General features: G+C 34.0%; 1 protein-coding gene across 1 annotated transcript in view; it reads left to right on the forward strand.

Moving 5' to 3' along the window:
• Positions 1-328: 328 nt before the first annotated feature.
• The window catches only part of LOC143910741 (Ig-like and fibronectin type-III domain-containing protein 1), a 28,258-nt gene continuing 9,679 nt past the window's right edge, over positions 329-18,907 (forward strand). Inside the window, 9 exon segments of the mRNA XM_077429339.1 lie at positions 329-344; positions 499-708; positions 2,438-2,559; positions 4,089-4,218; positions 13,145-13,362; positions 13,454-13,590; positions 15,340-15,512; positions 15,587-15,914; positions 15,985-16,138. Coding sequence (XP_077285465.1) covers positions 329-344; positions 499-708; positions 2,438-2,559; positions 4,089-4,218; positions 13,145-13,362; positions 13,454-13,590; positions 15,340-15,512; positions 15,587-15,914; positions 15,985-16,138 — 1,488 coding nt within the window.

The raw sequence follows: 18,907 nt of genomic DNA on the forward strand, positions 1-18,907 counted from the left end.
TTTTCCAACAATTTTTCTACAGTATTTTTTTTTACAATTTTTCTATGTCGTCCATGAGTTTCTCCTAAGAATCAACTTTTACAGATTCTCCTTGTGATTATTTTTACAATATACGCTATCCATCACAGTTTGGCAAGTGTCGTATAGAGCGTCAGAATCGGTTTACAATACAATATACGAATACAGTCGCAATAACGGAAATTTAAAATGACAAGAATGATGAACCATTCTGCAAATCTTCAAATTAGAATAATTTAAATTGCTCGTACTAATCTAGATGATGGAAATTAATTTTGAGGATTGAGTTAGCATCGATAGCTGGCGAGAAATGTACAATCCTATTAGTTAGCGGTTCGTCAGTTGCGGTTTCCATTTGGTCGGAGAATTTCTAGCTTCGCGGTCGGTCGGAACGTTGTGATCATTCGAATGTATTAAATGCGAACAAACCAAACAAGCACACAGACGGACTGTCGGATTAAATTGAATCGTTTGTTTCAGTGTTGAGGTGGATGCCCGTGCCAGTTTCCTTGCCGGTGCGAGCTGTGCCAGGTGAGGATGCAATGCTCAAATGCATAGTGCGTGGCAACAACGGTGGCTCCGTCATCTGGAGGAGAGACCCATCCACGGGAGAGCCACCCACAGATGTCATTGCCGCGGCTGATGTTCGCACCACGTCGGATACTCGCTTCTCAGTGCTGCACGATAGAGGTAAATTTGTTATACATTTCGTTCACATAGTAAATAAAAACATCGAACAATATTTAAACTCAAAATTAAATCAGCTGATAACTAATAATGATTTGCTTTAAGAATAGTTTATCAATGTATGATTGTCCATAAATGAGTTTATGTATTTACAGAAATGAACTTTTCAATCATCAGATAAATTAAATCAGCTGATAACTAAAAATAATTGTATGTGATGTATGTATGTAAGCTTATTGTAAAAAACTAAATGTATGTAAGCTTATTGTAAATCATATTAACAATTAAATACAATATAACTTCTTATTGAATACTTATCTCGCAGATAAAACTCCGTGAAGAGATATATTTTTTGCCGTGAAATGTCAGATTTGACATATTTGGCCATAAAACAATATATATCGTGTATTACATTATATGAAGCTAGGCGTCAAATTTGAAATTTATATATACATATGAGAGTTAAAACTATAAATATTTAAATATTAGAGATAACGAGAACCTATAGAGCAAATTTTATAAAATATAGAGTGAATTATAGGCGTTTAAACAATTAAAATCTGTAATGGGCATATCACGGCGAAAAGGTTAGAAGACAGTATAACGCGGTTGACGTCGGCGTTGTAGACGTCAGGCAACTCGATGAGCTCGAAATTTGAAATCCGTTATATACGATATTTTATCTCCATCGTAATGGCAGACGATACATTAACGTATATTGATGACCAAAATGAGCAATATGGCAAAGTATGAAAACGATCGGTTAAGAGATAAGAGATATAAAAAATGACCACTAACACGAAAGCCATGTGAAACGTAAAGGAAGTAAGTATAAATTGTTAGTATTTATGGACTAGCTCGGATTTAAAACCCTTTCAAATAGTTTTTGGAGGGAAATTCTTATGAATAGTTTTAGGTTACCTCTATGTAGAGCAGTGGTTCTTAACTGGGTGTGCGCGCACCCCATGAGGTGCGAGAAGGCATATCAGGGGGTGCAGCAGTCGTTTCTATTTTAAATTTAGTTTTGTGATATTTAAAAACTATTTTAATATTCGATGACATCGGCCAATTTTTTTCGAGACGAAAGCGCTTCGGTAGCTATAACTAAAATAATATAATATAAAATAATAAAATTTATAATATCGCGCCAAGCTCTCTCCTCATTTCTCGCAAATAATAACGACAGTTTTCTCAGAATTTGCATACCGTCGTCTCCACTGGTATACTGTTTACAATTGTTTTTGCGATAGTGGCAGATAGCAAAAAACTATAAATAGATAGGTATGTAGATAGATAGCAAAAAACTTCTTGAGACTAGCATGTGTACACACACTAAAGTTGGATTGCAAACGTTATCTACTATTTTAAAGCAAAAATAAATATGTACATACTTAATTGTTCAGTGATTAAAGCCCGAATAGGATATAACGATCACACAAACGTAAGAACTTTTCTCGCCAAATTTTGAAGTATATATGTATTATTATAATTTTATACGTTCTTTCTAATTATTATTTATTCATTATTATTTGACCGTAGTAAACCCCGTCATGTCAAAAAACGCTAGTGGAAAGACGATTATGTAGGTTACGGATACACTTGTATGTACAATAGAAAAAGAAGGTACACAAGGACCTCAATGCATCTTAAATATGTTCCAAGATGTTTTCAAACTCCAATCTTAAACCATCAAAGTTGTTAGAAAAATTCAACAATCTGCATGGTGGTGAAGGTGCAGGTCATAGTCTGAACATCTTGAATTCAAAGAAGGCTCGATTTGATGCCAGTGGTACAATCACAAAATTATGTGGCGCAACAATTCAAAAGCCCTTGTTAAAAGTGTCCGATCAAGTGGTATATCTGTGCGCTAAGAAAAAAAAGCTTGCAATAAATTTATTTTTCTAAATTAAAGATTCCAAAACTCATTTTTCAAAGGGGTGAGGCTCATTGAACTTAATTTACTACTGATTCAAAACACAATCTTACTGTGAAGTGGGTTTTGAAATTTCCTGTCCTACTTTTTTTTTTAATCATAATCATTTGCAGACGCTCTTCATCCACTACTGTATGAAAGCCTCTCCAACGTGCTTCAATTCACTTTTGTTCCGAGTATTCTGAGTAACACTCATCCACTCAATCCCCACACATTCTCCTTACTTGGCCTACCCATGTTACTTGCGTCATTTTTTGAATCATTTTACACTATTTTATGAATCATTCTTATCCATATTTTTAATACATATCTAAAAAAAATTATTACACAAACAGCAAGAAAATTTTAAATTCTTTATATTGGCTATGGGGATTGTTGAAAGAATTGAGCTTTCAACAGTAATGAATGTTAATTGAACATCGTTCTGCTAAAAGGATTCAATCCAAAATAACAAAAAAACAAAAAACAAACCACAAGTGCTTTAATACTTTTTGCGCAATTTTAAATCAAACTTTAGTACCATTATGAATTGATATCTACACAAAGACTGTGCAAAATAGGTAACGCAAAGTGATGCGATATGATTGAATGCGACTAGGATATCATACTAGTCTCATTAGTTTAACTGTCATCAAGATAATATCAATGGCATTTTTGATGTCTTTTACATCCTGTATTGTTTCATTGCGTCTTAAAAAAATGTCTATCCTTTTAGTCGAATTAAGCCTAAATCGGATGTGAGACACTTTATACGCTTTAATCTAGCGTATCGCAACATTCGCTTGTTCTGAAAAGTTCGCTTGAGCTTGATCTCTGACGTTTCATTGCGCATTTGCTATTCGTATGTGTGAAGAGTGAGAAGTGCTTCTAGAACGGAAATATTTAGTATTAGGAGCGAAAGATGTGCCTCTAGAAAGAGCATTGTATGAAATACTAGGGGCGAGATATGTTAATTTTCTTGTTTTATTTAGGGATGCCAAATAACTCGGTTTTTTAAGTATTTGTGATTTTTTGTTGGACTTGAAAGCTAGTTTTTTTATATTTCTTTTATTACTTATTAGTCTTGCATTTATCCATCTTAATCTAATTAGGTACTCGTACTACTCGGGTACTGAAAAGTTAAGTAATTTGGCATCCCTAGATGTATCTACGCTTGTCAGATTATGTATCGCTATAGAAATATATTGTATACAATATCTATTTTTATACATTTACAACTTAAACGTTAACGCTTCTATCGCGTGAGGCCTTCCAAACATGTGGGGGTTCTAAAAGATGACTTTTCCGTATATATATATATACATATATACAATTCCCTACCGAAGCAGCAACGCTGTGGCTTATATAATCACAGTTTGAATATTATTCGTACCCTTTGCCGTATCATTGGCAGCCAAAAAGTCCGCTTTGCAAACGCCTACTAAACTATGAATGAGCGTTTCGTTTTCAGCCCGGAACAAATTTGGGGCTTTTAACCCCCTCGTCCTGGAAAAAGGACGCGAAAGTCACGCGCTTCCCGTATATTTCATCCCCTGGAAAAATGTATGGCGTCGTTCCCCAGGACGCTCGTGAAGCATATTGTAAACTCAACTACACGTGGAATATATCGTATATTTTTCAAAACCGGTTCGATCGTGCCAATTATACGCACTCGATAATAAATTGGTATTGCATTCCTCGAATCGTGCACTTTGAATCACGTGCACTGTTACTACCGTTTGTGACAATAAATAATAACTGTACAATACAGAATATATGTATGTACATGTCTCTCGGATGGCTCTCATTTCCGATTGATCGATTTTGACATTTTTTTGTGAGGTAAAGCGTTTTCGAGTGAGCGAGTCTTGATTGAGGCAATAAAAGTGGGATGTTTTGTGATCAGATTCCCGAAAACGAATCGCGCTCCAACGCAGCCTCTTATTATTGAGTTTTCCCTCCATACAGCAATGCAACCGTTTTCCTCTGCGGTATTTTTCGCGGAAGCTATAAATCAAAGCAGGAAAATATACGGCCTCTTGTCATCATGCGAAAGCATAAAGCACAGGCCTATCCATAAGTCAAATTAATTGGTCGCTTCACCATACGATGTTTGAGTTATAGAAGACTAACTCATATATTTTCGAAGCCGGAAAATCGTTCGAAAATACATAATTCATAAAAATTATTATGTTTTTAAATTAGATAAAAAATAAATTCAGACATTGGACTATTCAAAAAGATATTTCTTAAGACATTTAAAATCAGCGTCAAATACCAGTCAAAATCAAATGTGCCCGATTTTCCTTATGGGTTGAATGGTATTACTTGAATTATAAATAAATTTCGCCAATTTTTATACCGAAATGTTTCATTATATGTATGTATTCTGTAAAATAGTATATGTAGAACAGATTGAGGGACAAAAAATCTCAATAGATTGTAGACAGTAAAAATGTTTGTGATAAAAATAATAATTGGAGGCTTAAATTTGCATTTCATTCATTATAAGAATTGTATATGTTAAATTCGAAGTGTAATATATTTAATATATTCCGTTAGTGTTAATGTATTCCAACTGGCGTTTCAAGTCATTCATATTCGAATACAATTCAACTAGTAAATTATATCTCTACAAGTGCAAATACATTTATAACAATGTGAGCCAGTTGTAATATAACAGTTGAGTTTTGACAGCTCATATGCTTTTACGAATTATTTTCAATTCAATTATGCGTTATATAATATTAGTTAGGTATTATGAATAAAAGTAATGAGTCTCGTATAACTGAGGTGCGAAGAGACACCTCTGTGAGGGACAGTACAAATAAAATAATTATAAATTTTAGAGTTAAGTAATTAAGATGCATTTTTTAAAATTAGCTTGATAGCTAAGATAATATATAAATAAATAGATAAATAAAACTCTAAGAATGTGTTCAAAACAAAAATGTGACTTTCAATTTACTAGTCGAGTGCCGTTTTCACGAAAACCAAACCTCTACATCTAACCTGGTACTAACTTATAGTTGAACTTTATTTTCAGTTGTAATATATATTGACCTATTGGAATATAATTCGACTTAACTTAACTTACGTCAGTTAGACGGAATATATTCCAAATAGTCAAAATATATTACAACTGAAAATACACTTCAACTATAACGGTAGTTCGTACCAGGTAAGACGGAATATATTCCAACTAATCAAAATATATTACAACTGGAAGATGCACTTCAACTGCAACATACATATATACATTTTTGAGCCTTTTTTTCCCATCATACCTCAGACACTAGAAATATGCAAGGTAAACATCATAAATGCTAATAATGTATCTACATATACATATATATATATATATATATATATATATATATATATATATATATATATATATATATATATATATATATATATATATATATATGAGTTCGGTCTTTCGTGTCATGCGGGGAAGACGTGCTTCCGCGTTCTATATATATATATATATATATATATATATATATATATATATATATATATATATATATATATATATATATATATATATATATATATATATATATATATATATATATATGAGTTCGGTCTTTCGTGTCATGCGGGGAAGACGTGCTTCCGCGTTCTCCCCGCTATTACTCGCTTAAACCCGGCTATTGCACGAAATTTAATCTAAAATCTTAACCATCTACTCACTTATTTTACTAATTGCATCCTAGTATAATTTAAGTGTAAAAATAAACAGCAAATCGGTCGTAAAAAGCGGTTTTATATCAGTTATTTCGAAAAATTTTGTGCTAATTTTTGTGTCGAATCTGAACAAAAGCATATACGAACGAGATACATCTCCTTACCTGAATACAAAAAAAGGGTCCTTCGTCAGCCAAGGTTCGGTCCCACAGAAGCAATAAATCTTCCACATAATTGCTTCCAGCCAAAAAATCTTTAACGAACTTTACTTAATAGAATAATAGCAAACAGAAACGGTGTTTCCCAACTGTCTATCAGTTCTTTTCATATTTAAATTATATTAAAGTAATTCGTGTAATTTTATATTCTTTACTAAAGTTATTATTAAAATATTAAATTGCAAACCGCACTCACATATATAAATCCGTTGTCTCCAAAGAGGCGTCTCACGATAAAGATCTGTAAAAAAGTAGTATAACAATTGCTAATCTATTATTATCATAACTAACTACTTTCACTTACAAAGTAACCCTGTTAAATGGCATGTAATAACTCATAAGTGATCCAAGTGATACCTAGGATGACTATCTGTCAAAGCTGACCACAGAGAAGAGTCTATGGCGGTAAGAACTCACTCCTTGAATGGAAATCTCTCTCAAGTACCGCCTTTTTCTCAACACATCTTGGATAAATGCGAGAAAAATAATATCCAAACCTCCAACAAGGTAAGAGTGACGATGGATGATAGCTTAGCTAATAGAAACCTGTATTTAGCCACGTACAATGTAAGAACGTTATCGAGTGAAGGAAGTGTGCTTGCATTAGAGAATGAATTAGAAAATATCAAATGGGATATAGTAGGACTTAGTGAAGTAAGACGAAAACAGCAAAACCAAATAATCCTCAAAAGTGGTAACTGTCTCTACTGGAGAGGGCTACCAAATGGTAGAATAGGAGGAGTAGGGTTTCTTATCAATAAGAGAATAGAAAGAAATATTATAGAAATAAGCGACATATCGGAACGTATATGCTATATAGTATTAAGAATCTCGAGCAGGTACACTTGTCAAATCTTCCAAGTGTACGCCCCCACATCTAGCCACCCAGACGAGGAAATAGAAGACTTCTACGAAAAAATACAGGGCGCATACGATAATAGCCGTCACCACTTTAAAATAATCATGGGCGACTTTAACGCAAAAATAGGACAAAAGGCAAATACAGAAAGAGCAGTAGGCAATTTTGGTACCGGCCAAAGAAACGACAGAGGCGATCGCCTCATAGAATTCGCAGAACACAACAGGCTCTTTATCACTAATTCATTTTTCAGGAAAAACACCAACAATAAGTGGACTTGGGAGAGTCCTAAAGGAGACAGAAACGAGATCGATTTCATCCTAACAAATGCCCTGCACTCCGTTAAAGACGTTAGTGTTTTAAGTAAAGTAGATATAGGTAGCGATCACAGATTAGTCCGTGCCAAGATGGCCATTAATATAACTTGAGAACGTAGGAAAATAATAAAAGGATGCAGTAACTCTCCAGATTTCGCTCAACTAAGGTCTAGGAAAAAGGAATTCGAACTCGAACTTGGAAATCGATACGGGAAATTAAACCCAGAAGCAGACATCGAGGAATTGAACACTGTAATTAGTTCGGTTCTAACCTCAACAGGTAAGAAATTAGGTGGATTCAGGAATCAGATTAAATTAAGCAAAATTTCAGCGGAAACAAAAAACCTAATTAAGCACAAAAGGAATTTAGATAGGGATAATAATAAGCAAGAATACAATCTAGTAAATAAGGAAATTAAAAAGAGAATAGTCAGGGATGTCAGGGATTTTAACAGCAAGCTAATAGAAAATACCATTAAGAATAACCGTAGCCTGAAAAAGTGCAAACAAGATCTTTTCTTAGGCAAAAACCAAATGATCGCAATCAGATCAGAGAGCGGAGTAATAATTAAGAATAGAGAAGAGATCATAGACAGAGTTTATACGTTCTATGCAAAACTTTACGAGAACAACAACGGTCAATTTCCCGCTCCAGAATCGACACACGGCCAAAGGGTTCCTGCAGTATTGCCTAGCGAAGTAGAGGCCGCGCTAAAAACTGCAAAGAACGGTAAAACCCCAGGGGAAGATAATATTCCCATTGACTTACTAAAATGTGGCGGCCCCCCCCTAATTAATATCTTAGCTAGGCTTTTCAGCAAATGCATCCAGAACCAAGCTATACCAGAAGGATGGAATAACGCAACTATCATTTTAATACACAAAAAAGGCGACAAAAGCGATATCAAGAACTACCGACCCATTAGTCTACTTTCAACGGTCTACAAGCTCTTCACGAAGGTTATTACAGAAAGGCTGAAGAATATCCTCGACGAGAACCAACCTATAGAACAGGCAGGGTTTAGGGCAAATTTCAGCACAATGGACCACCTCCAAGTAGTTGGCGAACTAATCGAGCGCGCCAACGAATATCAACGGCCATTGTGCCTAGGTTTCGTCGATTATGAGAAAGCCTTCGATACAGTTAGTCATAATGCAGTACTTAACGCTCCAAAAACACAGGGAGTGCCGGAACCCTATGTGAGGCTGTTAGCTGCAATATATAAGAATGCCACAGGTTCGGTTAAATTTTTGTCAAGTACAGATAGATTTAGCATAGGAAAAGGAGTAAGACAAGGAGATACTATCTCCCCCAAGTTATTCAATGCGGTGCTTGAGGGAGTTATCAGGAACTCGGAATGGGACAAAGCCGGAGTAAGCATCAACGGTCGCTTCTTGAGTCACCTTCGGTTCTCAGACGATAGAGTTTTAATAGCTCGTGATTCAGCTGACCTACTTAACAGACTAACACAGCTGGACAGGGAAAGTAGAAAAGTAGGATTAAAAATTAACTTAGATAAGACCAAACTAATGTTTAATAGTTATTGCATGCCTGATAGCATCCCCTTAGATGATAAACCAGTAGAAGTAGTAAATAATTATTTATATTTAGGTCAAATAATTGACATGTCTGGTAGTAAAAATGAAGAGATAAAGAGACATATGAAATTAGGGTGGAGTGCATTTGGACGGATGAATGCTGTTTTTAAATCAAAAATGCCACTCTGCCTGAAGAAAAGGATCTTTGATCAATGCGTTTTGCCAGTGATGACGTATGGATGTGAAACTTGGACACTGAACGCCAAGATGCAAAATAAAATCCAATGCACTCAAAGAAGTATGGAACGCTGTATGCTTGGCATAACGAGGAAAGACAGGAAGCGGAACACGTGGGTGAGAAATATGACAAGGGTAGTGGACATAGTGGATAGAGTGAAGAGATTGAAATGGCAATGGGCGGGTCACGTAGCTAGGAGGATGGACGAAAGGTGGACAAAATAAGTGCTTGAATGGTACCCGAGAGAAGGCAAAAGAGTAAAAGGAAGACCGCAAGGAAGATGGGTGAACGAAATTAGGAAAATGTGCGGAATGAGATGGATAAGTGTTGCGCAAAACAGAGACGAGTGGAAGCGTGTTGGAGAGGCCTTCATCCAGCAGTGGATGGTGAATGGCTGTAAATGATGATGATGATGATATATATATATATATATATATATATATATATATATATATATATATATATATATATATATATATATATATATATATATATATATATATATATATAATATTATGGACACTAAAAATCTTTTTTTATGTATTTTTTTAATTAACACGGAATTATAAAAATAATTTTCTCATTTTGAACCACCGCTTTCAGATAATTATTCAGAAGCTTTTTATTTAATTTTTTTTCGAATTCATATTTGTCCTGCGATATGTATTCGGTTTCAAATTTTGCTGTCGTCAAAACTTTTAAAATGTAGCCGAGTTTTTGCAATACGTATGTACTTTGTAATATATAATACGCTTGTATAATGTACTCGCGACTGTAAATATCAACGAGGAAATGGGCTTTTGTGAATTTCCCATTGGCGAGACTCGGTCGGGTTAGGGTTGGGGGAAGTTGGCGTATTTATTTATTCAACGGCAACGGGTTTTATTTAATATTCAGTGCAGGGTTGGCACAAGGGCTTGAACGCTTCAAGGTCATATCCGGGTGCGGCCACACTCCATAACAAATTTAAGTGGTGTATCCTTTATAATTGTCCTTCACGACTTCCGATGTACATTGTATTTTTAGATTATATATAAAATTTATACGGAGGGTAAGATTTACAGTTATAAATACGGTTTTCATATTTTACTTGATTTTTGATTAATTTAAGTGCGGACTTAGCCGCAATTTTCAATTCAAAATACGAATAACTACAACCTATACAACTGATGCCGAGTTGAATTATTTTTAATTTTCTTCACTATTGTTTTGACTAAAGAAAAAAATAGATACATATGTATGTATGTAGTTGAGGTATTCTTATTTTAAAACCAGAGTAGTTTGAATTTATGCTTTTAATATTATATTTTATGAAGGGTTAAGGGACTTGCTCTTCTACAATTCTCGCCCCATTAGACCAATAAGCATGCACCATCGAATGCACCATTTTCTATCGAATAACAGTTGAATGCAGTGCATATCTCAAATTACAAAACTCTCCCTACTGTACGACCATTAAAGTAACGATGTAAGAATGGTTCTGGGAGATTATTTCTCTCCGTTATTCGCTTCTTCTAACCAACTAATGTTCTGACATACACATCTATAGGTACATACATATGTACGTACAATTATATCTTAGAAAAAGAATAGCTGTAACTTCAGAACACAATTATTTGATCATTATAAAATTCTGTTATAATAGTATGTTTGAAATACAAAATTTGTCTATCACCTTTTATTAGAAGAACTATAACAAAGTTATCAGTTAAGATATTATTTTCTAATAAAAGGATAGTGGTTCTGAATTTCAGATGAAATCGAGATTTTTAAACGACTTAATTGATAACACTGTTCGACAAATGACGACTTTTAAAATGTTACAGAGACGGGATATGACTTTTCTTATAGATCTATGCCCAGTGAACACGAATCTGGTAATATAAAGTGTTGATTAGCTCGAGATTCGGAGATATATGTGTTTTTTAAATCACGCGATTTTTCTATATCTTGGTGTTGTTCGGTCGATTTCTCAAAATCTGTTAATTTTCTGTTCAAAATGAATATTGGAATCTACAGTCGGGTATTTTATCTTTCATTTGTAGTACTTTTCAGCTTTCAAATCTCTCTAAGTAGTCGTCCAGTTCAAATCAAAAGTCAAAATTACGTATTTTCACTTGAGATTTTTCCCCACTGATAATACTATTTTATATTGAGATTTTTCTATTGAAACATGTTTATTGGGATAATGTTCTAGCCACATTATTTTTTGTTTTCGTTTAAAAGGGTTAACTGGAAGTGTGCTGAACTTTAAATCGGTAAAATTGCGAGCAAAAAGCTCGTACTAGTGTTTACTCGTATTTACACGAATCTGAATTGAATTAATAGGGATAATATATTAAATTATCTTTATATGAGAATTAAATAAAATTCCAGTTAGAATAATCATATTTCGACTATTCTTGTGGATTAATAACAAAAATTCTATTGATAACTGGCTTACCTCGATAAAATAAACGAATTTTTGTTATTAATCCACAAGAATAGTCGAAATATGATTATTCTAACTGGAATTTTATTTAATTCTCATATAAAGATAATTTAATATATTATCCCTATTAATTCAATTCAGATTCGTGTAAATACGAGTAAACACTAGTACGAGCTTTTTGCTCGCAATTTTACCGATTTAAAGTTCAGCACACTTCCAGTTAACCCTTTTAAACGAAAACAAAAAATAATGTGGCTAGAACATTATCCCAATAAACATGTTTCAATAGAAAAATCTCAATATAAAATAGTATTAACAGTGGGGAAAAATCTCAAGTGAAAATACGTAATTTTGACTTTTGATTTGAACTGGACGACTACTTAGAGAGATTTGAAAGCTGAAAAGTACTACAAATGAAAGATAAAATACCCGACTGTAGATTCCAATATTCATTTTGAACAGAAAATTAACAGATTTTGAGAAATCGACCAAACAACACCAAGATATAGAAAAATCGCGCGATTTAAAAAACACATATATCTCCGAATCTCGAGCCAATCAACACTTTTTATTACCAGATTCGTGTTCACTGGGCATAGATATATAAGAAAAGTCATATCTCGTCTCTGAAACATTTTTCGTGTCGAACAGTGTAATTATGAGTATGCCCAGTAGTATAATGAAATTTTTTGATGATTACAACATCCAGATACACCGTCTCCTATCAATTTTTGAGGGTTACATTTCACAATAATTGTTGAGATGGTTTCACACAAAATTGGCACCACTAAAAATTCAACGTATCTACCAAAATCATAATCTATTCTTACTTTCCAATCTCTTCACTTCAAAAAAATAAACCGAAAACCATTGAGCACTAACAAATTTTTGTTATAAAATTCATTACAAGGAAAATAGAACAAATTTTTGACAGATCGAAGTCTGTTTCAATGAAAAAAATAATAAAAAAATTGGAAAATATTTATCAGATAATATGATATAACCTGGTAAATATTTTTCAAAGAATGTAAATATTGTGTTATTTAATGGGAATTACGTACGCATGTGTGTGAATTATATACGTACATACATATGTACATATGACACATGGAGAATACTGTCAATTTTGGTATTAAGTAGTTGTTTTTGTCAGTCCATTTATGTTAAAATTTATATCCTGAATGTCGACTTATTAGGTGTGCTAATATTGATAATGTCACGTTTGAGCACAGGTCCTGAGAGTAAATCCTCGGAGCAGAAGGACGACGTGTGGGTGCTAGCGATAAAGGCTGTCAGGCATTCCGACACCGGAGTATACGTTTGTGAGCTCAACACGGACCCCTTCGTTCGCAGCTTCCACAGATTAGAAGGTTTGAAGCTTTTACAGATTAGTGGATCAACAGCTTACGGTAAATATGGTAAGTTGTCACCATTGTGATGTAACGTGTGTGTGTGTGTGTACAGTTTTAGACGTAACGAGGAACAAAACGCTGAGGCGAATCTACTGGGACAATTTACACGATCGCAATCTGGCAATACAGTACGATTTCACAGATTGCTGTGAGGCCAATAACGTGTCCAAGTCCTGCTTGGGATATTGTAGTGTGCTGAAAATCATTGAGGGCACTTCGGTGCCGAATCCAGAAAGTTGCCAGGTGGACTTGCCCACTATAAGAAGGTTTATTTTTTTATATTAGTTATGCTTCATATTATCAGTGCAATTTTAGTAGGTTTTATTTTAAATCGAAAAATACGGAATGTATGTATACTATTTAAATATATACAGAATTCGTCTATTATGTGCGTTGGGGTATTTTAATGTTTAAAATTTCTGAGGCTTAAAAGGTTAAAGTGCTTAAGCAAGAAAGCTTGTACTGAAAATGAGATAGGCAAGGCCTATCACAGTGGGGCCAGCTGGTCCTTTTGTCTTCGGCTTCGCTTTCAAGAGAGCTTCGTTTTAGACTACATAGTTAAATAATTTCGAGTGTTGGTGTTGTATACCTTTTGTAAGCGTGAAAGTTTTGGTTTGAGAAAATTTTTGAAAGGATTGGAAAAAAGCGATGGTGCTGGAGGAGGCTTATTTTTCACAAACAAACCGTATAAAATATTAAAAAAAAATTACATTACCCAATGGACAAGCTTAATTTTTATCAACATATATGTATATGCTCAGTACTTTGTTAATTATTGAATCTCAGGTTTTATATTGTTATTATCAGAGGTGGGCGTTGGCTGGATGCTTTTCAAATAACAATGGACCGCCCATGTGTTCAAAGCAATAGAGAAAAAGTAATGGTTTTTCCTTAGAATAAGGAATTTGACAATACTGAACCGTTTTTTGTACGAAAAGCATTGTTCTTTAGTTATTGTATAGCATATATGATATTACTCAAATTAAACAATACATATCCACATAACTGGAAAGAAGAGTATATTTTTTTTCCATTTTTGCTCCATATATGTATGGATTTTAATTTTATAGACTAAAAGAATATATGAATCATAAGTTTCGAGATTATTTAAATTTTTTCCGATATTTAAAAGAATGAAATTTGAAGCATGTAAATATTGAAATGCATATCTTCTAAAAACCAGATCCTACATTTGTATGTATATGAAGTGCAGCAGCAAATGAACGCCGTTCTTAAATAAAAAATGCTACTGTTTGAAGAAAAAGATCTTCGTTCAATGTGTTCTGTCAGTGATGATGTATCGATGTTTAGCTTAGAAATTTTACGCCAAGATTCTACAAAAGTAGAATCTTGATTCCAATGAATTCAAAGAAGTGTAGACCGTTGTATGCTCGGAATAACGAGGTGAGATAGAAAATGGAATACGTGGGTGAGAAGTATGACAAGGGTAGTGGATATAGGAGATAGCGTGAAGAGATTGAAATGGTAATTGGTGGGTCACGCAACTAGAAGAATAGACGAAAGATGGATGAAATTAGTGCTAGAATGGTACCTGTGACTATATAAATGGGTTAAAAAAATTCGTCGTCCGAGGGTCGACGAATTGGTATATATCACCGTCAAGTAAGTATAAACAATACTATAGAATTTCAATGAGACCGCTCCGATCCCGCACGATCCCGCAATATACGGCGTATCATACGGGGTATAAGCGTGTTTTTTTTGTGTGTTTAAAACTATCTAAAAAAAATATCACGCGTACAGCATACCGCTCCCTCGCTGTGTGATCGCGCCCTTATTGTGACATTGTAATGCATGCCGGGTTCAGCTAGTGCTTAAAAAAATGTGTACCGGAAATTTTCAACACTTTAAATTACTGCTATTTGTTAATATGAAGGTGGAAAAATCATTACCAGAAAATATATTTTAAATAATATATTCACTTGCACTGATATTGTGATGTTTTGTAAAATATTCTATATACGAAATATTTAAAAATCAACACTTTTTATTAGATGCATGACTGACGGACGGAATCACGTGCCTTGTTGCATAGAAGAGAAAATCCCTGACATATGTATGGACGCGTGTAGGGGAGAGTTTACACCGATTACGGATCATATAAAAACGCACGTGTCGTGTTCAGCCTTCACGAAAGAAACGCTCGGTTGCATAGTCGGCGGAATAGGTTCGTAAACACTTTTTCACAATTTACACAACATAATAAACGAACATGTTCACTAATTTAATTTCCACATTCAGAACTGCTGCCGACAACTCCTGGAGACGTCGAAGTGGAACCGCTCACTGAAAAGTCCCTGAAGGTATCATGGTCGAAACCATCGATCAACACAGCGAGCCTCACCGAATACGTAGTAAACGTGACCAGGTTGAGGAGTTTCGATTATCCTCTGGAGAATTACGCAATCACGACATTGTCTGACGATGTTGAAGATCGCTCCACGTTGGTGAGGGTACCACCTGACAGGTGGGCCACGGTTCTGAACAACCTGACCCCGTTCACATTGTACGAGATCACGGTCACGGCGGTCAATGTGCACGGCACCAGCTTGCCAAGCTATGCAGTCAGGTATTCCGAGCGTTTATCTCACGTGACTATCTCGGAGACGTGAATGCGACGGTAATTATGTTCTTTTCAGATCGCTGACAATGACTCCGGGTATTATGAAACCGCTGAAAGTGGCCGAGCCTCCGCGGTTGCCCAACGTGAGGCAGTGCTGCATCAATAGAGGCATCACGGATGAGGATTGCATGCACGCGTTCTGCGATGCTAGAAACGCGAAATCGGCCAAGGTGGGTGTTTGCTTTTGTTTCGATAATTACATGCGTGTACTTTTTAGTATACTTATGGTTGTGGATTGGTTTAAAGTTTTGAATCTAAGCCATTCGTTTTTTGATACGTCTCAACGAAGTTATGGGTCTTGATAGTTCGATTGACAATCAACCATCAAATATCACAAAAATTTGTTTCATTTGTGGTTTTTCTTAAACCCAATTCGGATAAGGTGGGTTCAACGGACCCACCACATTGAAGTTTCAATAACTCAATTATAGAAAAAAAGGTTATACGTACTTCATTTATTGATTATTTTTTTATCATAATAAAACATTTTAAGACTTATACTTTTGTCAGAAAAACAATATATAAAAAATGTATATCTATACATACATACATATGTATAAACAGGTTGTTATGAAACTGAGTGCTCATATAATTTAGAAAATTTTGAGTCCAATGTCTTATGACAATAATTTTTCTAAAATTTGTCAAGTAGGAAAAAACTGATATATTTTTTGTTTTTAAAAAAATAATTAAATTTTCTTTAATAACGAAATTTTCTTTAAATTTCGTTTTTAAAGACATGCCTGATTATTTCCGTTTCTTTTAAGATATCACTCATGGAGATGCCTTGCCAATTATCAAAATTAGGGTGTAAAAACCAAATTGAGAGAGTGAGCCGAACAAAGGCCGCCATTCAAAACCGGCTCTTATTTTAACTTGTAATATCAAATATAACAAATATTTTGTTAAAATTATTTGTTTTTTATGTTCAAATGCCGATTTCTAATGCATGTTAGAGTCCTTTGTCTCACTTCCGTGGTGGTAATTTTGAGTTTAATCTCTTATTTCATGGTTTGAAAAGAAGAAATACGATTTGGTTAAGATTTCATAATTATGATTCCTGGCTTAAATTAATGTAATTAAATGTATTATTTAAATCCTTGGATTACGTAAGGATGATATGATATAACGGTGTCAACTTATAAAAACCGTGTAAAAAAACTTATGTTTTTGAGATTTTTTGCAATGCAACTGGATATAACGGTGCGGTCCATTGGACCCACTGAGATAATTACTATGGGATTATGCATTTTCAAAGTTCTGTATTTTATTACATTTAATGATTAAAATAATAAATGTAAATGAAGAATAAATTGAGAATAAAATAAACGATAATGTAAAATAATATTTTATATTCAAACATTACTATCGATTCAATCATAAATTCATTCCATTCATTTAATTATGAGTCTTAACGAGTTTTTGAATGCCCATTTCAATAATATGTTATCAAAACAAGTATGGAATGAAGTTTGGTTATTTTAATTACGCAATTTTAGCGTACGTAACGGATCCAACGTATCCGTATGTGTTAGAAAATTGTAGTATCCGTACTTGGGTTTAAAAATCATTATAGTATTTTTTTTTTATTTTCGACTTATCTTACTTACTCATTCTATTGGTTGGCACCTACCAAAATGAAAAAAATCTGGGTGAAGTAGGAAACGTGCTTTTAAGGTGGTTAGATATTTACCTGGAGTAAAAGATCAGTTTTAAGGAGTAGGAAAAATGTCTTCGTGTAATGAACAAAAAATGGCCGTTTTGAAGGATAAAATGGTAGAAAATCAAAAGCGGAAGATCTCCTCGGTTGATGGTTAAAAACAGAAAATGTAATAAAATATCTTTTGATAATGATATATGATGAATCCTCTTAAATTTAATGTTTAATGATTAATACACATAACTATAGGTAGGTATACAAGAAATGTGTTTGCTATTTTTATAGTTTTGGGTGTTGGGGGACTAACCGGGAGCGTAGACTCATCCTGTCATTGTTCTCAAAGTACATAGAGTGGTGAGAGGACTCCCGGGATATTAAATTATAATTGGAACACCATTGTTTGCATCTTGCAGGGACGTCATTTTAATTCGAATTTTTTTTCCGTCCAGACTTCACCTGTCAGATGGCTTCCTAACAGAAACCTTTCTAAATTTATTTTACATGCAATAAAATTTTTAAAGTAACTTTCATAATCAGAATTTCAATAATCAAACGAAACCAGCTTATTCGAAATATTGATTTTTTTATCTATTCAAAATTTATCGTCTGTAGAAGGGGATTATTACGGTGAGTACTAAAAATGCTCTGTATTTTACGCCGTGCCAAATGTATCTTAGATTTGCACCCCATATTCGTGGATTGATTTTTTTTAAATTTATTGTTTACACACCTTTTTTGACAATGGTATCAAATAGAAAAGGTCAACAATCATGTCAATTGACGCACTCATCGGAAAATCACTTTTTTATTTATATAATACTATCCCCTGTATTATAAGATTTATACTAATAGGGTCGGGTCACAACTCGATGGTGCTCCAAGTGAGTTCGTTTTGTTAAGGAAAATATGTTTATTTAATAAAATAAAATATAACGAAGCCATGAATAAACTTTTCATCATCAAATTTCCAGGAAGAAATTTTCTTGTCAGTTTAAAAAAGGAAAACTTTTCACAGAAATGCAATTGAATACTTTGAGACTTTTTCTTTTGAAAGACGGCTATTTAAACTTAAAACGACCGGTCGAAATTAAATTCGCTGGTAATTGACACTGAATTTTGAAGCATTTTTTTTACGTAAATCTGCATTTAACAGTCTGCAGACTCTGAGCTTAGAATCTAAGGATTAAACATATTCATTTGACGTGTAATTGAATATTAGTTTGGAAGCATTTGTGAAGCGCTAATTCGGCCGTGTATTGTATGATCGCAGCAGTGACTC

Source organism: Arctopsyche grandis, chromosome 4 (genome assembly GCF_051622035.1).
Source record: "Arctopsyche grandis isolate Sample6627 chromosome 4, ASM5162203v2, whole genome shotgun sequence".
In the NCBI taxonomy this organism is placed as follows: domain Eukaryota; kingdom Metazoa; phylum Arthropoda; class Insecta; order Trichoptera; family Hydropsychidae; genus Arctopsyche; species Arctopsyche grandis.